At 45.0% G+C, this 17,569-nt stretch overlaps 1 protein-coding gene across 1 annotated transcript in view; it reads left to right on the forward strand.

The window, feature by feature from the left end:
• Nucleotides 1–17,569, forward strand: part of LOC121576983 (neural-cadherin-like) — a 132,783-nt gene that overhangs the window by 74,710 nt on the left and 40,504 nt on the right. The window contains exons 21-28 of the mRNA XM_041890635.2: nucleotides 133–359; nucleotides 6,403–6,680; nucleotides 9,876–10,090; nucleotides 10,651–10,778; nucleotides 10,907–11,034; nucleotides 11,336–11,459; nucleotides 11,991–12,171; nucleotides 14,213–14,379. Coding sequence (XP_041746569.2) covers nucleotides 133–359; nucleotides 6,403–6,680; nucleotides 9,876–10,090; nucleotides 10,651–10,778; nucleotides 10,907–11,034; nucleotides 11,336–11,459; nucleotides 11,991–12,171; nucleotides 14,213–14,379 — 1,448 coding nt within the window. The remainder of the gene's footprint in view (nucleotides 1–132; nucleotides 360–6,402; nucleotides 6,681–9,875; nucleotides 10,091–10,650; nucleotides 10,779–10,906; nucleotides 11,035–11,335; nucleotides 11,460–11,990; nucleotides 12,172–14,212; nucleotides 14,380–17,569) is intronic.

Genomic DNA, 17,569 nt, shown 5'->3' on the forward strand with positions numbered 1-17,569 from the left:
CGCTTGCCGTGAATAGTGAATGTTCTCTAGTTTTTAATGCCTGAGGTGTGTGTCTGTGTGCGTGTACGTGTGTATGTGTCTCTCTCTCTTCTTCTGTGTGTGTGTGTTTGTTTGTATTTCTTCCTTCTGCAGGCATCACTGCCAGGGGGTTTATTGAGTCCCAGATGGACAAGACGAGTCGACAGGATATGTTCAGGGGCTTCTTGTCTGAACACCTGTCCGTCAGATCAGGCGCCATCAACGTCTTCAGCCTGACAGACGTAGGAATGAAGACGCTGGACGTGCGCTTCTCTGTGCACAGCGACAGCTACCTTCACCCAGAGAAACTACATGGATACCTGGCAGCACATAGAAAGAAGGTACGCCTCAAAGTTTTCTCTTCTTGAAGATAGGGATCTTAGCTCATACATCTCAGGGTGCATAGCGGAGCATGGCATTCTCAATATCATTTCTTTATCAGCCAAGAGGTGCAGTGTGCATTCATATCTTTTTCATTAATGTTGTTCACACCAACTCTCCCCCTTGTATGTTCATATCTGCTTCCTCACTCTTTCTCTATCTCTCCCCACCTCCTTGCCTCTATCTTTTAAATCAAATCAAATAAAATGTTATTTGTCACATGCGCCAAATACAACAAGTGTAGACTTTTACAGTGAAATGCTTACTTACGAGCCCTTTCCCAACAATGCAGAGTCACTGCAACCCCCCTCCAGGTCTCTGATCACTACTTTGTTTCCTTTTCTGTCTCCCTCTACTCCAACCCTAACCACTCAGCCCTTACCCAGATGGTCATGCGCCGTCACAATCTTCGCTCGCTCTCTCCCACTACTCTCTCCTTTTCTATCCTATCATCTCTCCCTTCTGCTAAATCCTTCTCCCTCCTGATTCTGCCTCTTCGACCCTACTCTCCTCCCTTTCCGCATCCTATGACTCACACTGTCCCCTTTCCTCCTGGCCAGCTCGGCCCTCCCCTCCTGCTCCGTGGCTGAGTGACTCATTGCGAGCATACAGAACAGGGCTGCGGGCAGCTGAGCAAAAAAAACGTCTAGATGACCTATCATCCTTTCACTCTCTCCTCTCTACCTTCTCTTCTTCTGTATACACTGCTAAGGCCGCTTTCTATCACTCTAAATGTCAAGCTTTTGCTTCTAAACCTAGGAAACTATTTTCCACCTTCTCCTCCATCCTTACTCCTCCCCTCCCTCCCGTCCCTCCTCCCTCTCTGCGGATGACTTTGTCAACCACTTTGAAAAGAAGGTTGACGACATCCGCTCCTCATTCACTCAGCCAATTGGGTCCCACTCACACAACTTCCCTACGCCTTGACCTCTTTCTACCCTCTCTCTCCAGATGAAATCCTGCAACTAGTGGAGGTCCTGCCGCCCAACAACCTGCCCGCTCAACCCAATCCCCTCCTCCATTCTCTGGAGACCTTCTCCCATTCCTCACTTATCAACTCATCCCTGACCACTGGCTGTGTCCCCTCTGACTTCAAAATGGCCTGAGTTGCTCCCCTCCTCAAGAAACCGACATTCGACTCGGATGTAAAAAACTACAGACCAGTATCCCTTCTTCCTTTTCTTTCCAAAACACTTGAGTGTGCTGTCTCTGACCAACCCTCTCGCTATTTCTCTCAAAATGATATTCTTGACCCTAGCCAGTCAGGATTCAAGACAGGTCAATCAACTTAGACTGCTCTTCTCTGTGTCACAGAGGCTCTCGGCACAGCCAAAGCTGAGACTCTCTCCTCTGTCACATCCTCCTAGATCTATCCGCTTCCTTTGACACAGTGAACCATCAGATTCTCCTCTCCACCCTCTCAGGGCTGGGCGTCTCAGGCTCTGCACACTCTTGGATTGCATCCTACCTGGCATGTCGCTCTTACCAGGCGACGTGGAGAGGATCTTTGTCTTCACCACGCAGGGCTTGGTTCTAGGCCATCTCTTCTTCTCTCTATACATCATGTCACTAGGCTCCGTCAGGTCCTCACATGGTCTCTCATATCATTACTATGCGGATGACACTCAACCCCCTTCTGACACCCAGGTGGTGACATGCATCTCTGCGTGCTTAGCAGATATCTCGGCCCACCACCTCAAGCTCAACCTCGACAAGACAGAGCTGTTCTTCCTCCCCAGGGAAGGTCTGGCCGCTCCATGACCTCTCCATCACAGTTGAGAACTCCACGGTGTCCCCCTCCCAAAGTGCAATAATCTGTACACTGATTTATATATTTAATTTTTTACATTTTGGCGACCCCACTGCAGTGCCCCGAATTTGAATACCACTGCTCTACAACATCCGTAGAGTACGACCCTACCTCCCAGAGGAAGCGGCGCAGGTCCTAATCCAGGCACTTGTCATCTTCTCTGGATAAGAGCGTCTGCTAAATGACTAAAATGTTAAATGTTAAAAAGTAAGACAAATTTGCTAAAAATCACAAAGGGGAACAGTAACACAATAAAACAAATTATGAGACTATATACAAGTCAAAATACAAGGTAGTTGAGGTAATTGAGGTAATATTAGGTAATATGTACATGTAGGTATGGGTGACTAGGCAATCAGGATAAATAATAAACAGAGTAGCAGCAGTGTATGTGAAGAGTGTGAAAGTGTGTCTATGTGTGAGTGTGTATGTGTGTGTGGCGTCAATATGTGTGTGAGTGTGTGTGTAGTCGTATGTAGTCTACAGTATGTACAGTGGGGAAAAAAGTATTTAGTCAGCCACCAATTGTGCAAGTTCTCCCACTTAAAAAGATGAGAGAGGCCTGTAATTTTCATCATAGATACACGTCAACTATGACAGACAAAATTAGAAAAAAAATCCAGAAAATCACATTGTAGGATTTTTTATGAATTGATTTGCAAATTATGGTGGAAAATAAGTATTTGGTCACCTACAAACAAGCAAGATTTCTGGCTCTCACAGACCTGTAACTTCTTCTTTAAGAGGCTCCTCTGTCCTCCACTCGTTACCTGTATTAATGGCACCTGTTTGAACTTGTTATCAGTATAAAAGACACCTGTCCACAACCTCAAACAGTCACACTCCAAACTCCACTATGGCCAAGACCAAAGAGCTGTCAAAGGACACCAGAAACAAAATTGTAGACCTGCACCAGGCTGGGGAAGACTGAATCTGCAATAGGTAAGCAGCTTGGTTTGAAGAAATCAACTGTGGGAGCAATTATTAGGAAATGGAAGACATACAAGACCACTGATAATCTCCCCTCGATCTGGGGCTCCACGCACATCTCACCCCGTGGGGTCAAAATGATCACAAGAACGGGTGAGCAAAAATCCCAGAACCACACGGGGGGGGGACCTAGTGAATGACCTGCAGAGAGCTGGGACCAAAGTAACAAAGCCTACCATCAGTAACACACTACGCCGCCAGGGACTCAAATCCTGCAGTGCCAGACGTGTCCCCCTGCTTAAGCCAGTACATGTCCAGGCCCGTCTGAAGTTTGCTAGAGTGCATTTGGATGATCCAGAAGAGGATTGGGAGAATGTCATATGGTCAGATGAAACCAAAATAGAACTTTTTGGTAAAAACTTAACTCGTCGTGTTTGGAGGACAAAGAATGCTGAGTTGCATCCAAAGAACACCATACCTACTGTGAAGCATGGGGGTGGAAACATCATGCTTTGGGGGCTGTTTTTTCTGCAAAGGGACCAGGACGACTGATCCGTGTAAAGGAAAGAATGAATGGGGCCATGTATCGTGAGATTTTGAGTGAAAACCTCCTTCCATCAGCAAGGGCATTGAAGATGAAACGTGGCTGGGTCTTTCAGCATGACAATGATCCCAAACACACCGCCCGGGCAACGAAGGAGTGGCTTCGTAAGAAGCATTTCAAGGTCCTGGAGTGGCCTAGCCAGTCTCCAGATCTCAACCCCATAGAAAATCTTTGGAGGGAGTTCAAAGTCCGTGTTGCCCAGCGACAGCCCCAAAACATCACTGCTCTAGAGGAGATCTGCATGGAGGAATGGGCCAAAATACCAGCAACAGTGTGTGAAAACCTTGTGAAGATTTACAGAAAACGTTTGACCTGTGTCATTGCCAACAAAGGGTATATAACAAAGTATTGAGAAACTTTTGTTATTGACCAAATACTTATTTTCCACCATAATTTGCAAATAAATTCATTAGAAATCCTACAATGTGATTTTCTGGATTTTTTTTTCTCATTTTGTCTGTCATAGTTGACGTGTACCTATGATGAAAATTACAGGCCTCTGTCATCTTTTTAAGTGGGAGAACTTGCACAATTGGTGGCTGACTAAATCCTTTTTTTCCCCACTGTATGTGTGTGTTGGAGTGTCAGTGTAGTATGTGTGAGTGTGTGGGTAGAGTCCAGTGAGTGTGCATAGAGCCGGTGCAAAATAGTAAAATTAAGAAGCATTTTGGTCCCAAACTTGGTGCTCCAGTACCATTTGCCGTGTAGTAACTGAGAAAACAGTCTATGACTTGGGTGACTGGAGTCTTTGACAATTTTTAGGGCATTCCTCTGACACCGACTGGTACAGAGTTCCTGAATGGCAGGGAGCTCGGCCCTAGTGATGTACTGGGCCGTACGCACTACCCTCTGCAGCGCGTTACGGTCGGATGCCAAGCAGTTGCCATACCAAGCGGGGATGCAGCAAGACAAGATGCTCTCAATGGTGCAGCTGTAGAACTTTTTGAGGATCTGAGGACCCATGCAAAATCTTTTCAGCCTCCTGAGGGGGAAGAGGCATTGTTGGGCCCTCTTCATGACTGTGTTGGTGTGTTTGGACCATGATATATCCTTAGTGATGTGGACACAGAGGAACTTGAAGCTCTCAACCTGCTCCACTACAGCGCTGTCGGTGTGAATGAGGCCGTGATCGGCCTTTCGTTTCTTGTAGTCCACGATCAGCTCCTTTGTCTTGCTGATGTTGAGCAAGAGGTTATTGTCCTGGCATCCTCCTCCCTATAGGCTGTCTCGTCGTCGGTAATCAGGCCTACCACCGTCGTGTTGTCGGCAAACTTTATGATGGTGTTGGAGTCATGCGTGGCCACACAGTCGTGGGTGAACAGGGAGTACAGAAGGGGACTAAGCACGCACCCCTAAAGGGTCCCCGTGTCAAGGGTCAGCGTGCTGGATGTGTTGTTGCCTACCCTCATCACCTGGGGGCGGCCTGTCAGGAAGTCCAGGATCCAGTTGCAGAGGGAGATGTTCAGTCCCAGGGTCCTGAGCTTAGTGATGATCTTGGAGGGCACTATGGTGTTGAACGCTGAGCTTTAGTCAATGAACAGCATTCTCACGTAGGTGTTCCTTTTGTCAAGGTGGGAAAGGGCAGTGTGGAGTGCAGTAGAGATTACGTCTTCTGTAGATCTGTTCGGGCAGTGGGCAAATTGGAGTGGGTCCAGGGTGTCTGGGATGATGGTGTTGATGTGAGCCATGACCCGCCTTTCAAAGCATTTCATGGCTATAGATGTGAGCAATAGTCATTTAGACAGGTTACCTTGGCGTTCTTGGGCACAGGGACTATTGTGGTCTGCTTGAAACATGTAGGTATTACAGACTGGGTCAAGGAGAGCAAAGACCCTTGCCAGCTGGTCAGCGTTCTGAGTAAGCGTCCTGGTAATCCTTCTGGCCCTGCGGCCTTGTGAATGTTAATCTGTTTAAAGGTCTTACAGTGGCTTTGGAGAGCATGATCACACAGTCGTCCAGAACAGCTGGTGCTCTCACGCATGGTTCAGTGTTACTAGCCTCGAAGTGAGCATAGAAGGCATTTAGCTCGTCTGGTAGGCTTGCGTAACTGGGCAGCTCGCGGCTGGGTTTCACTTTATAATTTTTGATAGTTTGTAAGCCCTGCCACATCCGACGAGTGTCAGAGCCGGTGTAGTAGGATTTGATCTTAGTCCTGTATTGACGCTTTGGCTGTTTGATGGTTCGTCAGAGGGCGTAGTGGGATCTCTTGTAAGCGTCCGGATTAGTGTCCCGCTCCTTGAAAGCGGCAGCTCTAGCCTTTAGCTCATTGTGGATGTTGCCTGTAATCCATGGCTTCTGGTTGGGATATGTACGTACGGTCACTGTGGGGACGACGTCATCGATGCACTTATTAATGAAGCCGGTGACTGATGTGGTAAACTCCTCAATGCCATCTGATGAATCCCGGAACATACTCCAGTCTGTTTTAGCTAGTCCTTTAGCTTAGTCCTGTATCTTAGCATCCGCTTCATCCCTCCATCCCTCACTCACTATCTCCTACCCTCTTTTCTCTGTCTGTCTCTCTTAGACCTCAGTCATTTATTGAAAATAAATCTGCCATTTTGCACCCTTGGTTATTTGAATGTAAATATTATCAGCCTGCCTCATCTCACTCCTTCCTTCCTTCTCTCCCTGTCTCTTGCTCTGTCTCTTTCCTCAGCTGCAGTCTCTGCTACGGGTGAATGTGTCCCAGGTACAGGTGGATGAGTGTGTGTACACAGACTGCAGGGCGGGTGGAGGTTGCTCCACACACCTCAGCGTCAGTGACACGCCCACCCTAGTGGATGCTGGCAACATGGCCCTGGTGTCTGTGACAGTGACTTCCTCAGCCGTGTGTGGCTGCTCCGCCAGGGATCGTGTCCACCAGGCCTGTTCCTCCTACCCCACAAACCCTTGCTTCAATGGAGGCACCTGCATGGACACCCTCAGTGGGTACAGGTGGGCAGAGAGCAGGGACCACAGCAACACACCTCACCTGAGGTGTGAACTGGGTTGTGTTTGTTAAGGCACATCATAGCAGAAAACAACATATAGGGTAATAGTGTAGATAATTCCTCCCTTTTTTACTCAATTTCTGACATTTTTCTTCCAATTTAACTCTACTGATCACGATTGTATCCTGTCTTTATTGTATTTAATTTATTACACAAGGAGACAATTGAGAGATAATTAAGAGAAGGTGATAGAAATAATCAGGAGATCTAGATATAGATGGTGATGCGGAGAAAATTCTATCATAATCAGAAATTACACTCATCTGAATAAATTAGAGCTACCTGGGAAAATATTATTTCAGACTAGAATGACAATAAATGAAGGGTTAAAAAAATAGATAGTTCAATGATAATTTACCTCCTAATTATATGCTATAGACTTGAACGCTAAGCATATACAGTATTCAGAAATCAATAAAAACCTAGTACAATTGCCCCATGTGGGCGTATCACAGAGGAAACAGCAAGGAGCTTATTTGATGATGAGGATTGATGGTAGGATTTAAGAAATGTAGGCCAGTGAGATGACAACAATAACTACCCACCCCTCTCTTGTAAGTGCTGACAACTTTTCACAAACCCACTTAATACCATTTACATGAACATGTAAAGTTAAGTTAGCCAGACAGATGCGCACACAGAAGAACACGTCCACCTTAAAACCTTAGAACATGAGGGTTACACTCATGGGGTGTGTCCCAAATGGCAACCTTTTCCCTATATAGTGCACTACTTTTGACCAGAGCCCTATGGGCCCTATTCAAAATTAGTGCTCTACATAAGGCATAGGGTGCCATTTGGGGCACAGCCATGCATTCTGTGTTTTTTATCTGCCACATCAGCTGCAGTCTGCAGTCTTGTGAGAGAAAGTCCTAGCCCTTGTCAGAATATAGATGCTGCTATATAACCCAATGTGTATTCAGTATGTGAGTAAAAAATCCAATTTCGGGCCCATCCCATGTAGAGAGAGCTTAATAGCCAGTCTGAGACATTGCCATATCAGATAGTGTCAATCAGAAGGAAGAAACAGAGGAAGAAACATGCCCTGTGCTCTGGAGTCTGGATTGGATTGGCATTGCTCTCTGGAGTTACATGGAGAATGCCTGTGTGTGTTTGTCTGTAGTGTGTTCTTTCGTCCATGTGTGTGTTTGCTTAAGCACAAACATGCGTGCACTCTTCCGTATCTGTCTGTGTGTGTACACACACTCTTTCCTAGAACCATCCCCCTGTCTCTCTCCGAATGGATCAGTATTCCTTACGTGTTGACCCTCTGCAGAATAAACAGAGTTGGAGACGGAGAGAAAAGAGGAAACATACCCTAACAGTGCACAGCAGAGCCATATGCTCAGAGATGCCGCATGGAAATAGATGGCTGTGACATTATCTACCAAGCCCAGTTCGTCTCATAACACTTTTCAGCAGGGGTGTGAGAATATTCTGCTTCTCCCCTGTTTGGGATCGAAAGTGTTGTTTTTCTCACTGCGTGTATTGTGTTCTATATCAAGTAATTTCTTTGATTACAGTTTACGGCTCATAGACATGCAGATGCACTAGTGAGGCATGCCATGAGGAAGTGGAGGCAAGCCATGAGGAAGTGGAGGCATGCCATGAAGAAGTGGAGGCATGCCATGAAGAAGTGGAGGCATGCCATGAAGAAGTGGAGGCATGCCATGAAGAAGTGGAGGCATGCCATGAAGAAGTGGAGGCATGCCATGAAGAAGTGGAGGCATGCCATGAAGAAGTGGAGGCATGCCATGAAGAAGTGGTCCTCTGAAGTGGTCCTCTGTAGCTCAATTGGTAGAGCATGGCGCTTGTAATGCCAGGGTAGTGGGTTCGATCCCCGGGACCACCCATACGTAAAAATGTATGCACACATGACTGTAAGTCGCTTTGGATAAAAGCGTCTGCTAAATGGCATATTATTATTATTATTAAGTGGAGGCATGCCATGAAGAAGTGGAGGCATGCCATGAAGAAGTGGAGGCATGCCATGAAGAAGTGGAGGTATTCCATCAAGAAGTGGAGGCATGCCATGAAGAGGTGGAGGCATTCCATGAAAATGCGCTTAATTTTGTGCTTCATTCAGTGTTAGCAATGGTCCATAGAAGCACTCTAATCTGTAATCAAGGCAAAGGAAGGGAAAGGAGAGGTAATCACAAAGAAATCAGTCAGAGTGCTTCTGCCTGCATAACACACATGCACACACGCATGCACACACACACACACACACACACACTGTATTTAAAGGGGTACAAATGCTTGTCACTGTAGTGGTACCCTGCAAGTTATGTCCATTGTACCATTAGTTAAAGGTACATAATTGTACCCTTGCAATTTGTACCTTAATAGAGCAAAAAGGGCTTTAATCAATTAACAAAACCATAGACCACTTTAACTGGTACAACACTTCCACTCACGGGTGGCCCCCAAAAAACTAACTGAATGCCACGCCAACACTAAGCCACATCTCCAATGATTGGGTACAAAAATTTACCATTATACTAGATGTCCCCTAAAAGGTACCAAACAGTATCATGTGAGATCTAATGTGTACTTCTGAAGGTACATTATGTATATTTAGAACTTTGTGTACCCCAGGGAAAAATACTGTGCCCTAACCGTACCTTTTTTTTCTCAGAGTGTACACTACACCATGCCAGGGAATCTGCACAGCAGAGTAATGGGACTGAAACAAGGAGATATTGAGAATCAGTGATACTGTAGGGTGCCTAGAAAAGTATGAATCATGTTCTTAATCATGCTCGAACAAAGGGGTCTGATATGCTGCTGAGCAGTTGTAAGTTAGAGGAGTTCTACAGCCCCTAAATCTGTGTTTCGGCTCACAGGCTAAACAATGTTATAAGGATAATAAAATGAATAGAAATATTGAGGGACTTGTGTTCCTATGTAATGTTTTCAATGCAGCATTTAATATGTACTTGATGTGTTTCATGCCTAATGCACACATAGCTACTGTATGTAGATGAAAGCCCTGCCTGTCATTTATAAAGATAGTCATGTTGCACGGCACTTTACACACACACAGAGATAACAATACAGCCAGCCCCATTATAATGTTTCAATATAGAGAAATCACTGTTAATGTTCTCTGGGGTGCTTTTATTTCATGCCACCACAGATGCCAGTGCCCACCGCAGTACAAGGGTCCTGAGTGCCAGCAGACAAGGCGACGTTTCCTTGGCAATGGCTATGCCTGGTTTCCTCCCATAAGGCTGTGCTTTGATAGCCATCTCTCCCTGGAGTTCATCACAGGGGCTGAGGACGGGCTGCTGCTCTACAGCGGGCCCCTGGCCACCCTGCTGCCCGGAGACCCAGAGGACTACATGGCCATAGGTAGGGTAATGTGTTACCCACTCAGGATTTGAACCCAGGTCATGGAGATCACATAAGCCCTCTGAACTAAAGCCTAGGCATCAACAGGGTGCTAACTCAAATCTTTAGGTCTCAGGCAAGGTTACTCATCACTCTAGTGTGGTATACTGCATCTACCTTCCAGTCCAACCGAGGTGCATGATTTGAATAACAAACGGGATGTGTGGGAGATATCCAGCGTTATTTTGATTAATTAGGTTGCTTAGTCATACAGCCCAGACAGAGACAAAACACTGAAACTAAAGCACTGTAGCCTTGTTTATGGGTTCACTTTCTCATCAATGAAAAGTAGACCAAGATAATGGTCTGTACCGTTGGAATGAACTGTTAGTTATATATGTACAGTAAATATACAGTTTTATGTAAAGTATATATATTTGTATGCATTGACTATTTGACACTGAACAACATCCCTCCAAGAGCATCAGAAGTGCATCCTACACCACAGTTGAACTTCGACCCTTTAAGTCTGTAGGTGGAATGGCATGGTGATGTTGATGCTGATGACCTCTTCTCCTCAGAGCTGATTGGTGGAACACCTAGCCTGAAAATCAACCATGGGTCTGGAACCCTGGTGCTGCAGTTGCCGGGAAATGTGGTTGTTTCTGACAGACGCTGGCACCGTCTGGATATTAGGAGCAACAGTAAAGTAAGCGGACCATTAAATGTCTGTATTCACATCCTGAAAACACACATTATTCCATGTTCTTACCTGTATGTGTGTGTTTGTGTGTGTGCAGAGATTGTTACCTTACACTTCTTCTCCTGGGTTTTCAGGAAGTGCGTTTCACCCTGGACCGCTGCTCCAGTGCCATTGTCATGGAGACGGAGGGCGTGGACAGCTGGGCCATGACCGAGGACCGCTCTTCTTGTGAGGTCAGAGGAGTCACGCCCAATAGGGACAGGTAATGTCCTACTCAGAAGCCCGCCCCTCTGATATCACACCAATCACACCTGCCAGCCGGCATTGCCGGTGGCCAAAATAGTTCCTCTGAAAGACATTAAAAGATCTACGAACATCTATGTGTCATCCAATGTTGGTTACATTTAAGATAAGGTACTATACAGATTAGTTGACGTGAGTGGTGTGATTCTGTACTGTAAGGATGGATGGATGGATGGATGGATGAAACAAACAACTGGACAGACGGATTCATGGTGTGAATGGACAGGCATTGACAATGACGTGTCTCCTCTATTCCACAGGTACCTGAATGGGAGTCAGGTGTTGCAGCTGGGTGGGGTCAACGAAAACATGTCCTATGAGTATCCCCAGCTACAGCACAAGCACTTCACTGGATGTCTGCGCAACCTGGTTGTGGACAGTATGGTAAGACGCAAAAGTCTACAGCTCTGCCCTAACACCCCAACAACAAGAAAATGTACCTCTCTAACTCAATCTCGGCTCTAGACATTGCATTTTATTTCTTACATTTTCTCACTCCTTGACCTGTTTATTTGACTCGCTAGAAGGTTTCATTAAGACAGGAGTTCAAGAGGAATGTCAATTTGAGCTCAAGACTAAGCTGGGAGTATCTTCTAAATGCTGATGTCTTTCAGTCATCATATTCCCCCAAGTTCTTTATCTCCTTTATGACCTATGACCTTCGCTCTGCTTTATTTTATGCTTCAGAAAGGGATGTATTGTGCATTACTGAGGATAGACTGAAAACCGCATGCCATCCCTCTCTCTCTCCCTTATTATTTTCTCTCTCTTGCCCTACTTTCTTGTCTTTCTTTCTCTTTCTTCCTCTCTCCTCTCTCCCCTCACATCTCTCTTTCTCCCTCTCTCTCTCCCACTCACCCTCCTTCTCACTCCCTCATTCCTTCACACCCTCCCTCTCTTCCCTCTCTGCTCCAGCTCTATGACCTTGGTTCTCCCTCAGAGTCCTCCAGCAGTGCCCCAGGCTGCTCTCTGACTGATGGGAACTGTGTAAACATGGGTGTACCAGCCTGTGGCGCCAGGGGGCGCTGTAATGGGCAGTGGGACTCCATCAGCTGCCAGTGTGCGCCTGGATACACAGGGATCCACTGTAAAGACAGTACGTCCTTAGAGAATATACAGTTGGGTTATAACAGGTGTTGTCTGTGGGTATCAAAAGGTGTAGGGTGGACTGTATTACATAGTAGAATCCTAAAATGGGATGTATGTTTTTTTTCCCCAACAAGATCAAAATGCCATGGCTTTGAAATATAGGTTTAACACTCTTGTTAAACCTATAATAAGATTCAAGAGTCAAGATTTTTTTATTGATCTTGCGGAATGGAAATTTGTCTTAAGGTTTACATGCATGGCTCACAAACAAGATAACTGTGTTTGGCTTCTGTCACATACAGTTGAAGTTGGAAGTTTACATACACCTTAGCCAAATACATTTAAACTCAGTTTTTCACAATTCCTGACATTTAATCCTAGTAAAACTTCCCTGTCTTAGGTCAGTTAGGATCACCACTTTATTTTAAGAATGTGAAATGTCAGAATAATAGTAGAGAGAATGATTTATTTCAGCTTTTATTTCTTTTATCACATTCCCAGTGGGTCAGAAGTTTACATACTCTCAATTAGTATTTGGTAGCATTGCCTTTAAATTGTTTAACTTTGGTCAAACGTTTCGGGTAGCCTTCCACAAGCTTCCCACAATAAGTTGGGTGAATTTTGGCCCATTCCTCCTGACAGAGCTGGTGTAACTGAGTCAGGTTTGTAGGCCTCCTTGCTCGCACAAGCTTTTTCAGTTCTGCCCACAAATATTCTATAGGATTGAGGTCAGGGCTTTGTGATGGCCTCTCCAATACCTTGACTTTATTGTCCTTAAGCCATTTTGCCACAACTTTGGATGTATGCTTGGGGTCATTGTCCATTTGGAAGACCCATTTGCAACCAAGCTTTAACTTCCTGACTGATGTCTTGAGATGTTGCTTCAATATATCCACATTATTTTCCTTCCTCATGATGCGATCTATTGTGTGAAGTGCACCAGTCCCTCCTGCAGCAAAGCACCCCCACAGCATGATGCTTCCACCCCCGTGCTTCACGGTTGGGATGGTGTTCTTCGGCTTGCAAGCGTTCCCCTTTTTCCTCCAAACATAACGATGGTCATTATGGCCAAACAGTTCTATTTTTGTTTCATCAGACCAAAGGATCCCCATGTGCAGTTGCAAACCGTAGTCTGGCTTTTTTATGGCAATTTTGGAGCAGTGGCTTCTTCCTTGCTGAGCGGCCTTTCAGGTTATGTCAATATTGGACTTGTTTTATTGTGGATATAAATACCTTTGTACCTGTTTCCTCCAGCATCTTCACAATGTCCTTTGCTGTTGTTCTGGGATTGATTTGCACTTTTTGCACCAAAGTACGTTCGTCTCTAGGAGACAGAATACGTCTCCTTCCTGAGCGGTATGGCGGCTGCGTGGTCCCATGGTGTTTATACTTGAGTACTATTGTTTGTACAGATGAATGTGGTACCTTCAGGCGTTTGGAAATTGCTCCCAAGGATGAACCAGACTTGTTGAGGTCTACAATTTTATTTCTGAGGTCTTGGCTAATTTCTTTTGATTTTCCCATGATGTCAAGCAAAGAGGCACTGAGTTTGAAGGTAGGCCTTGAAATACATCCACAGGTACACCTCCAATTGACTCAAATTATGTCAATTAGCCTATCAGAAGCTTCTAAAGCCATGACATCATTTTCTGGAATTTTTCAAGCTGTTTAAAGCACAGTCAACTTGGTGTATGTAAACTTATGACCCACTGGAATTGTGATATAGTGAATTATAAGTGAAATAATCTGTCTGTAAACAATTGTTGTTAAAATTGTGTCATGCACAAAGTAGATGTCATAACCGACTTGCCAAAACTATAGTTTGTTAACAAGAAATTTGTGGAGTGGTTGAAAAACGAGTTTTAATAAGTCCAACCTAAGTGTATGTAAACTTCCGACTTCAACTGTATGTGAATTGTCTTGACTTGGCTACTGAGTGCAGACAGTAGTAGGTACAGTATATATAATACATAATTAATAATATACTGTAGAAGCCCTCATGGCAGCTCTATTCAGGTCTATGTTTTTCTCTCTTCTTCAACTGACAGAAGTCCCAGAGTTCTCCTTTGATGGGAGGAGCCATGTCCAGTACCAGGTGGGATGGTCTCTCCCGGCACGTCACACCAGTGTGCAGCTCCAGGTGCGAACCCATATCCCGAGCGGTGTCCTCCTCAGCCTCCTCTCCCTGGAGCAGAATGAATACTTACGTCTGGAGGTGAGTCATCGACACTGCCTGCAGAGAGGCACTTTAATTGGCTGCTGCTGTAGCCTGCTCCTCAACGTTGTTATTATGTTGCCTGAATGACTGTCATGATGGCTCGACATTTTTGACAGAGATGGAGCGAGTAATGGCGGGCTTGGAAGACAGGAAGTGGGTACTGAGTGGGCTTCTGAGTGACTGAGTTCTGATGCCTAGTCACTTTACCCTGCCTTCATGTATACTGAACAAAAATATACAGTGAGGGAAAAAAGTATTTGATCCACTGCTGATTTTGTATGTTTGCCCACTGACAAAGAAATGATCAGTCTATAATTTTAATGGTAAGTTTATTTGAACAGTGAGAGATAGAATAACAACAAAAAAATCCAGAAAAAACGCATGACAAAAATGTTATAAATTGATTTGCATTTTAATGAGCGAAATAAGTATTTGACCCCCTCTCAATTATAAATATTTCTGGCTCCCAGGTGTCTTTTATACAGGTAACGAGCTGAGATTAGGAGCACACTCTTAAAGGGAGTGCTCCTAATCTCAGCTTGTTACCTGTATAAAAGACACCTGTCCACAGAAGCTATCAATCAATCAGATTCCAAACTCTCCACCATGGCCAAGACCAAAGAGCTCTCCAAGGATGTCAGGGACAAGATTGTAGACCTACACAAGGCTGGAATGGGCTACAAGATCATTGCCAAGCAGCTTGGTGAGAAGGTGACAACAGTTGGTGTGATTATTCGCAAATGGAAGAAACACAAAAGAACTGTCAATCTCCCTCGGCCTAGGGCTCCATGCAAGATCTCACCTCGTGGAGTTGCAATGATCATGAGAACGGTGAGGAATCAGCCCAGAACTACACGGGAGGATCTTGTCAATGATCTCAAGGCAGCTGGGACCATAGTCACCAAGAAAACAATTGGTAACACACTACGCCGTGAAGGACTGAAATCCTGCAGCGCCCGCAAGGTCCCCCTGCTCAAGAAAGCACATATACAGGCCCGTCTGAAGTTTGCCAATGAACATCTGAATGATTCAGAGGAGAACTGGGTGAAAGTGTTGTGGTCAGATGAGACCAAATTCGAGCTCTTTGGCATCAACTCAACTCGCCGTTTTTGGAGGAGGAGGAATGCTGCCTTTGACCCCAAGAACACCATCCCCACCGTCAAACATGGAGGTGGAAACATTATGCTTTGGGGGTGTTTTTCTGCTAAGGGGACAGGACAACTTCACCGCATCAAAGGGACGATGGACGGGGCCATGTACTGTCAAATCTTGGTTGAGAACCTCCTTCCCTCAGCCAGGGCATTGAAAATGGGTTGTGAATGGGTATTCCAGCATGACAATGACCCAAAACACACGGCCAAGGCAACAAAGGAGTGGCTCAAGAAGAGGCACATTAAGGTCCTGGAGTGGCCTAGCCAGTCTCCAGACCTTAATCCCGTAGAAAATCTGTGGAGGGAGCTGAAGTTTCGAGTTGCCAAACGTCAGCCTCGAAACCTTAATGACTTGGAGAAGATCTGCAAAGAGGAGTGGGACAAAATCCCTCCTGAGATGTGTGCAAACCTGGTGGCCAACTACAAGAAACGTCTGACCTCTGTGATTGCCAACAAGGGTTTTGCCACCAAGTACTAAGTCATGTTTTGCAGAGGGGTCAAATACTTATTTCCCTCATTAAAATGCAAATCAATTTATAACATTTTTTACATGAGTTTTTCTGGATTTTTGTTGTTGTTATTCTGTCTCTCACTGTAAACCTACCATTAAAATTATAGACTGATCATGTCTTTGTCACTGGGCAAATGTACAAAATCTGCAGGGGATCAAATACTTTTTTCTCTCACTGTATTGCCTTTGGGTTGTTTTGAGATGCGCCTATGGAACATCGCAGCACAGTATTCAGGATTATTTTATTGTCTGTCTAGTTATTAGCATATCCCTCCTTCAGTATTATGGTCTATGGAAGTGGGTAGCTGTTATTAGTTGGATGTAAGAGATCTCTTAAGCGGAAAGGTCCAATTCTGTCTTTTCTCCTTCAAGCTCTTATAGGGGACTTTTTCAGTGTTTGCTCGAATTGTGTACCCAATTTGAACTGGAAAACATGAAGTGGTATATACAATCAACCTAGCTTACCTAGAGTATCTGCTACTTCACAAGGCTCTTCTCTGTCTGACTTAACCAGGAAAATATAACACAATTTCTGAGTATGAATACCATTTATGTGGAGATAGGATGTTAGGGTTGAAGGAGCCTTTGGTCTCTTTGAGTGACAGTGTGTCCACAGCACCAGGCAGAACACTGCTCGGCTAGCGTCTGTCACTCAAGAACACCTACCCACACAGGTCAGCTCTTTCCACTCTCATCCTACTGTAGCTTCTTCATGACAAACCAGTTTGACAGTTTTGTGGTGTCAGAGAGAGCACCAACATGCAGTCTCACTGCTATAGCTCCCTTCTGAGTGTCTGAGTCAGTGTAGTAGCAACCCCACTCTAGCCTTTTCTCCCCACCAGCCCCATACATACCAGTAAAAAGAAACTGAGAAAAGGATTGGGGCTCTGTCCGATCTCAGCAGCAACTGTAAGTAGGTTATACAATCTTGTTTGTTGAGTCGGCGAGCTGTATAAAACGCTAGTTTTTTGTCCGAAAGCAAGCTACTCTGTCTGAAGCTGTCTCAGAGCTCTCTGAGAGACACTTGAGTGTGGATCCAGACAACAAGTCTCTCAGAACCTCAGCCTCTCTTGTTTGCTCTGATGGGTAGAAAGGGATGGAGAGGGAGGAGGGAGGAGGGAACGCATGCTGAATGAATAAATAGACATTCACAAGGTTACTGGGGGCTGCTGCATAAAAGCGTGAGAGTTAGGCCTCTGAAACCTTTTCCACCTCCTGTTGATGTCTATTCGATGACGAAAACATGTAATCTTTATCTTCACATAATGGAACACCAAAGGGTTGCATTATTCTCTTGAGTGTTAGCGGAAAGCAGGTTCCAAGATGGCATAGCAGTGCGGTCGTGTTTTCTGTAGTGTCCTCATGTAAATAGCCAGTTTTTTTGTCTTTTTCGTATATATTTCTCAATCTCACTTTCCATCCTTTAACTAAAATACTTTCCTGCAACCCACTTCACCCAATGTGAAACGGATTCTATTATTCTTTCTTTATTATTTCTTCATAAATTTTTTATCCAGAACCTCTG

This window comes from Coregonus clupeaformis, chromosome 11 (assembly GCF_020615455.1).
Source record: "Coregonus clupeaformis isolate EN_2021a chromosome 11, ASM2061545v1, whole genome shotgun sequence".
In the NCBI taxonomy this organism is placed as follows: domain Eukaryota; kingdom Metazoa; phylum Chordata; class Actinopteri; order Salmoniformes; family Salmonidae; genus Coregonus; species Coregonus clupeaformis.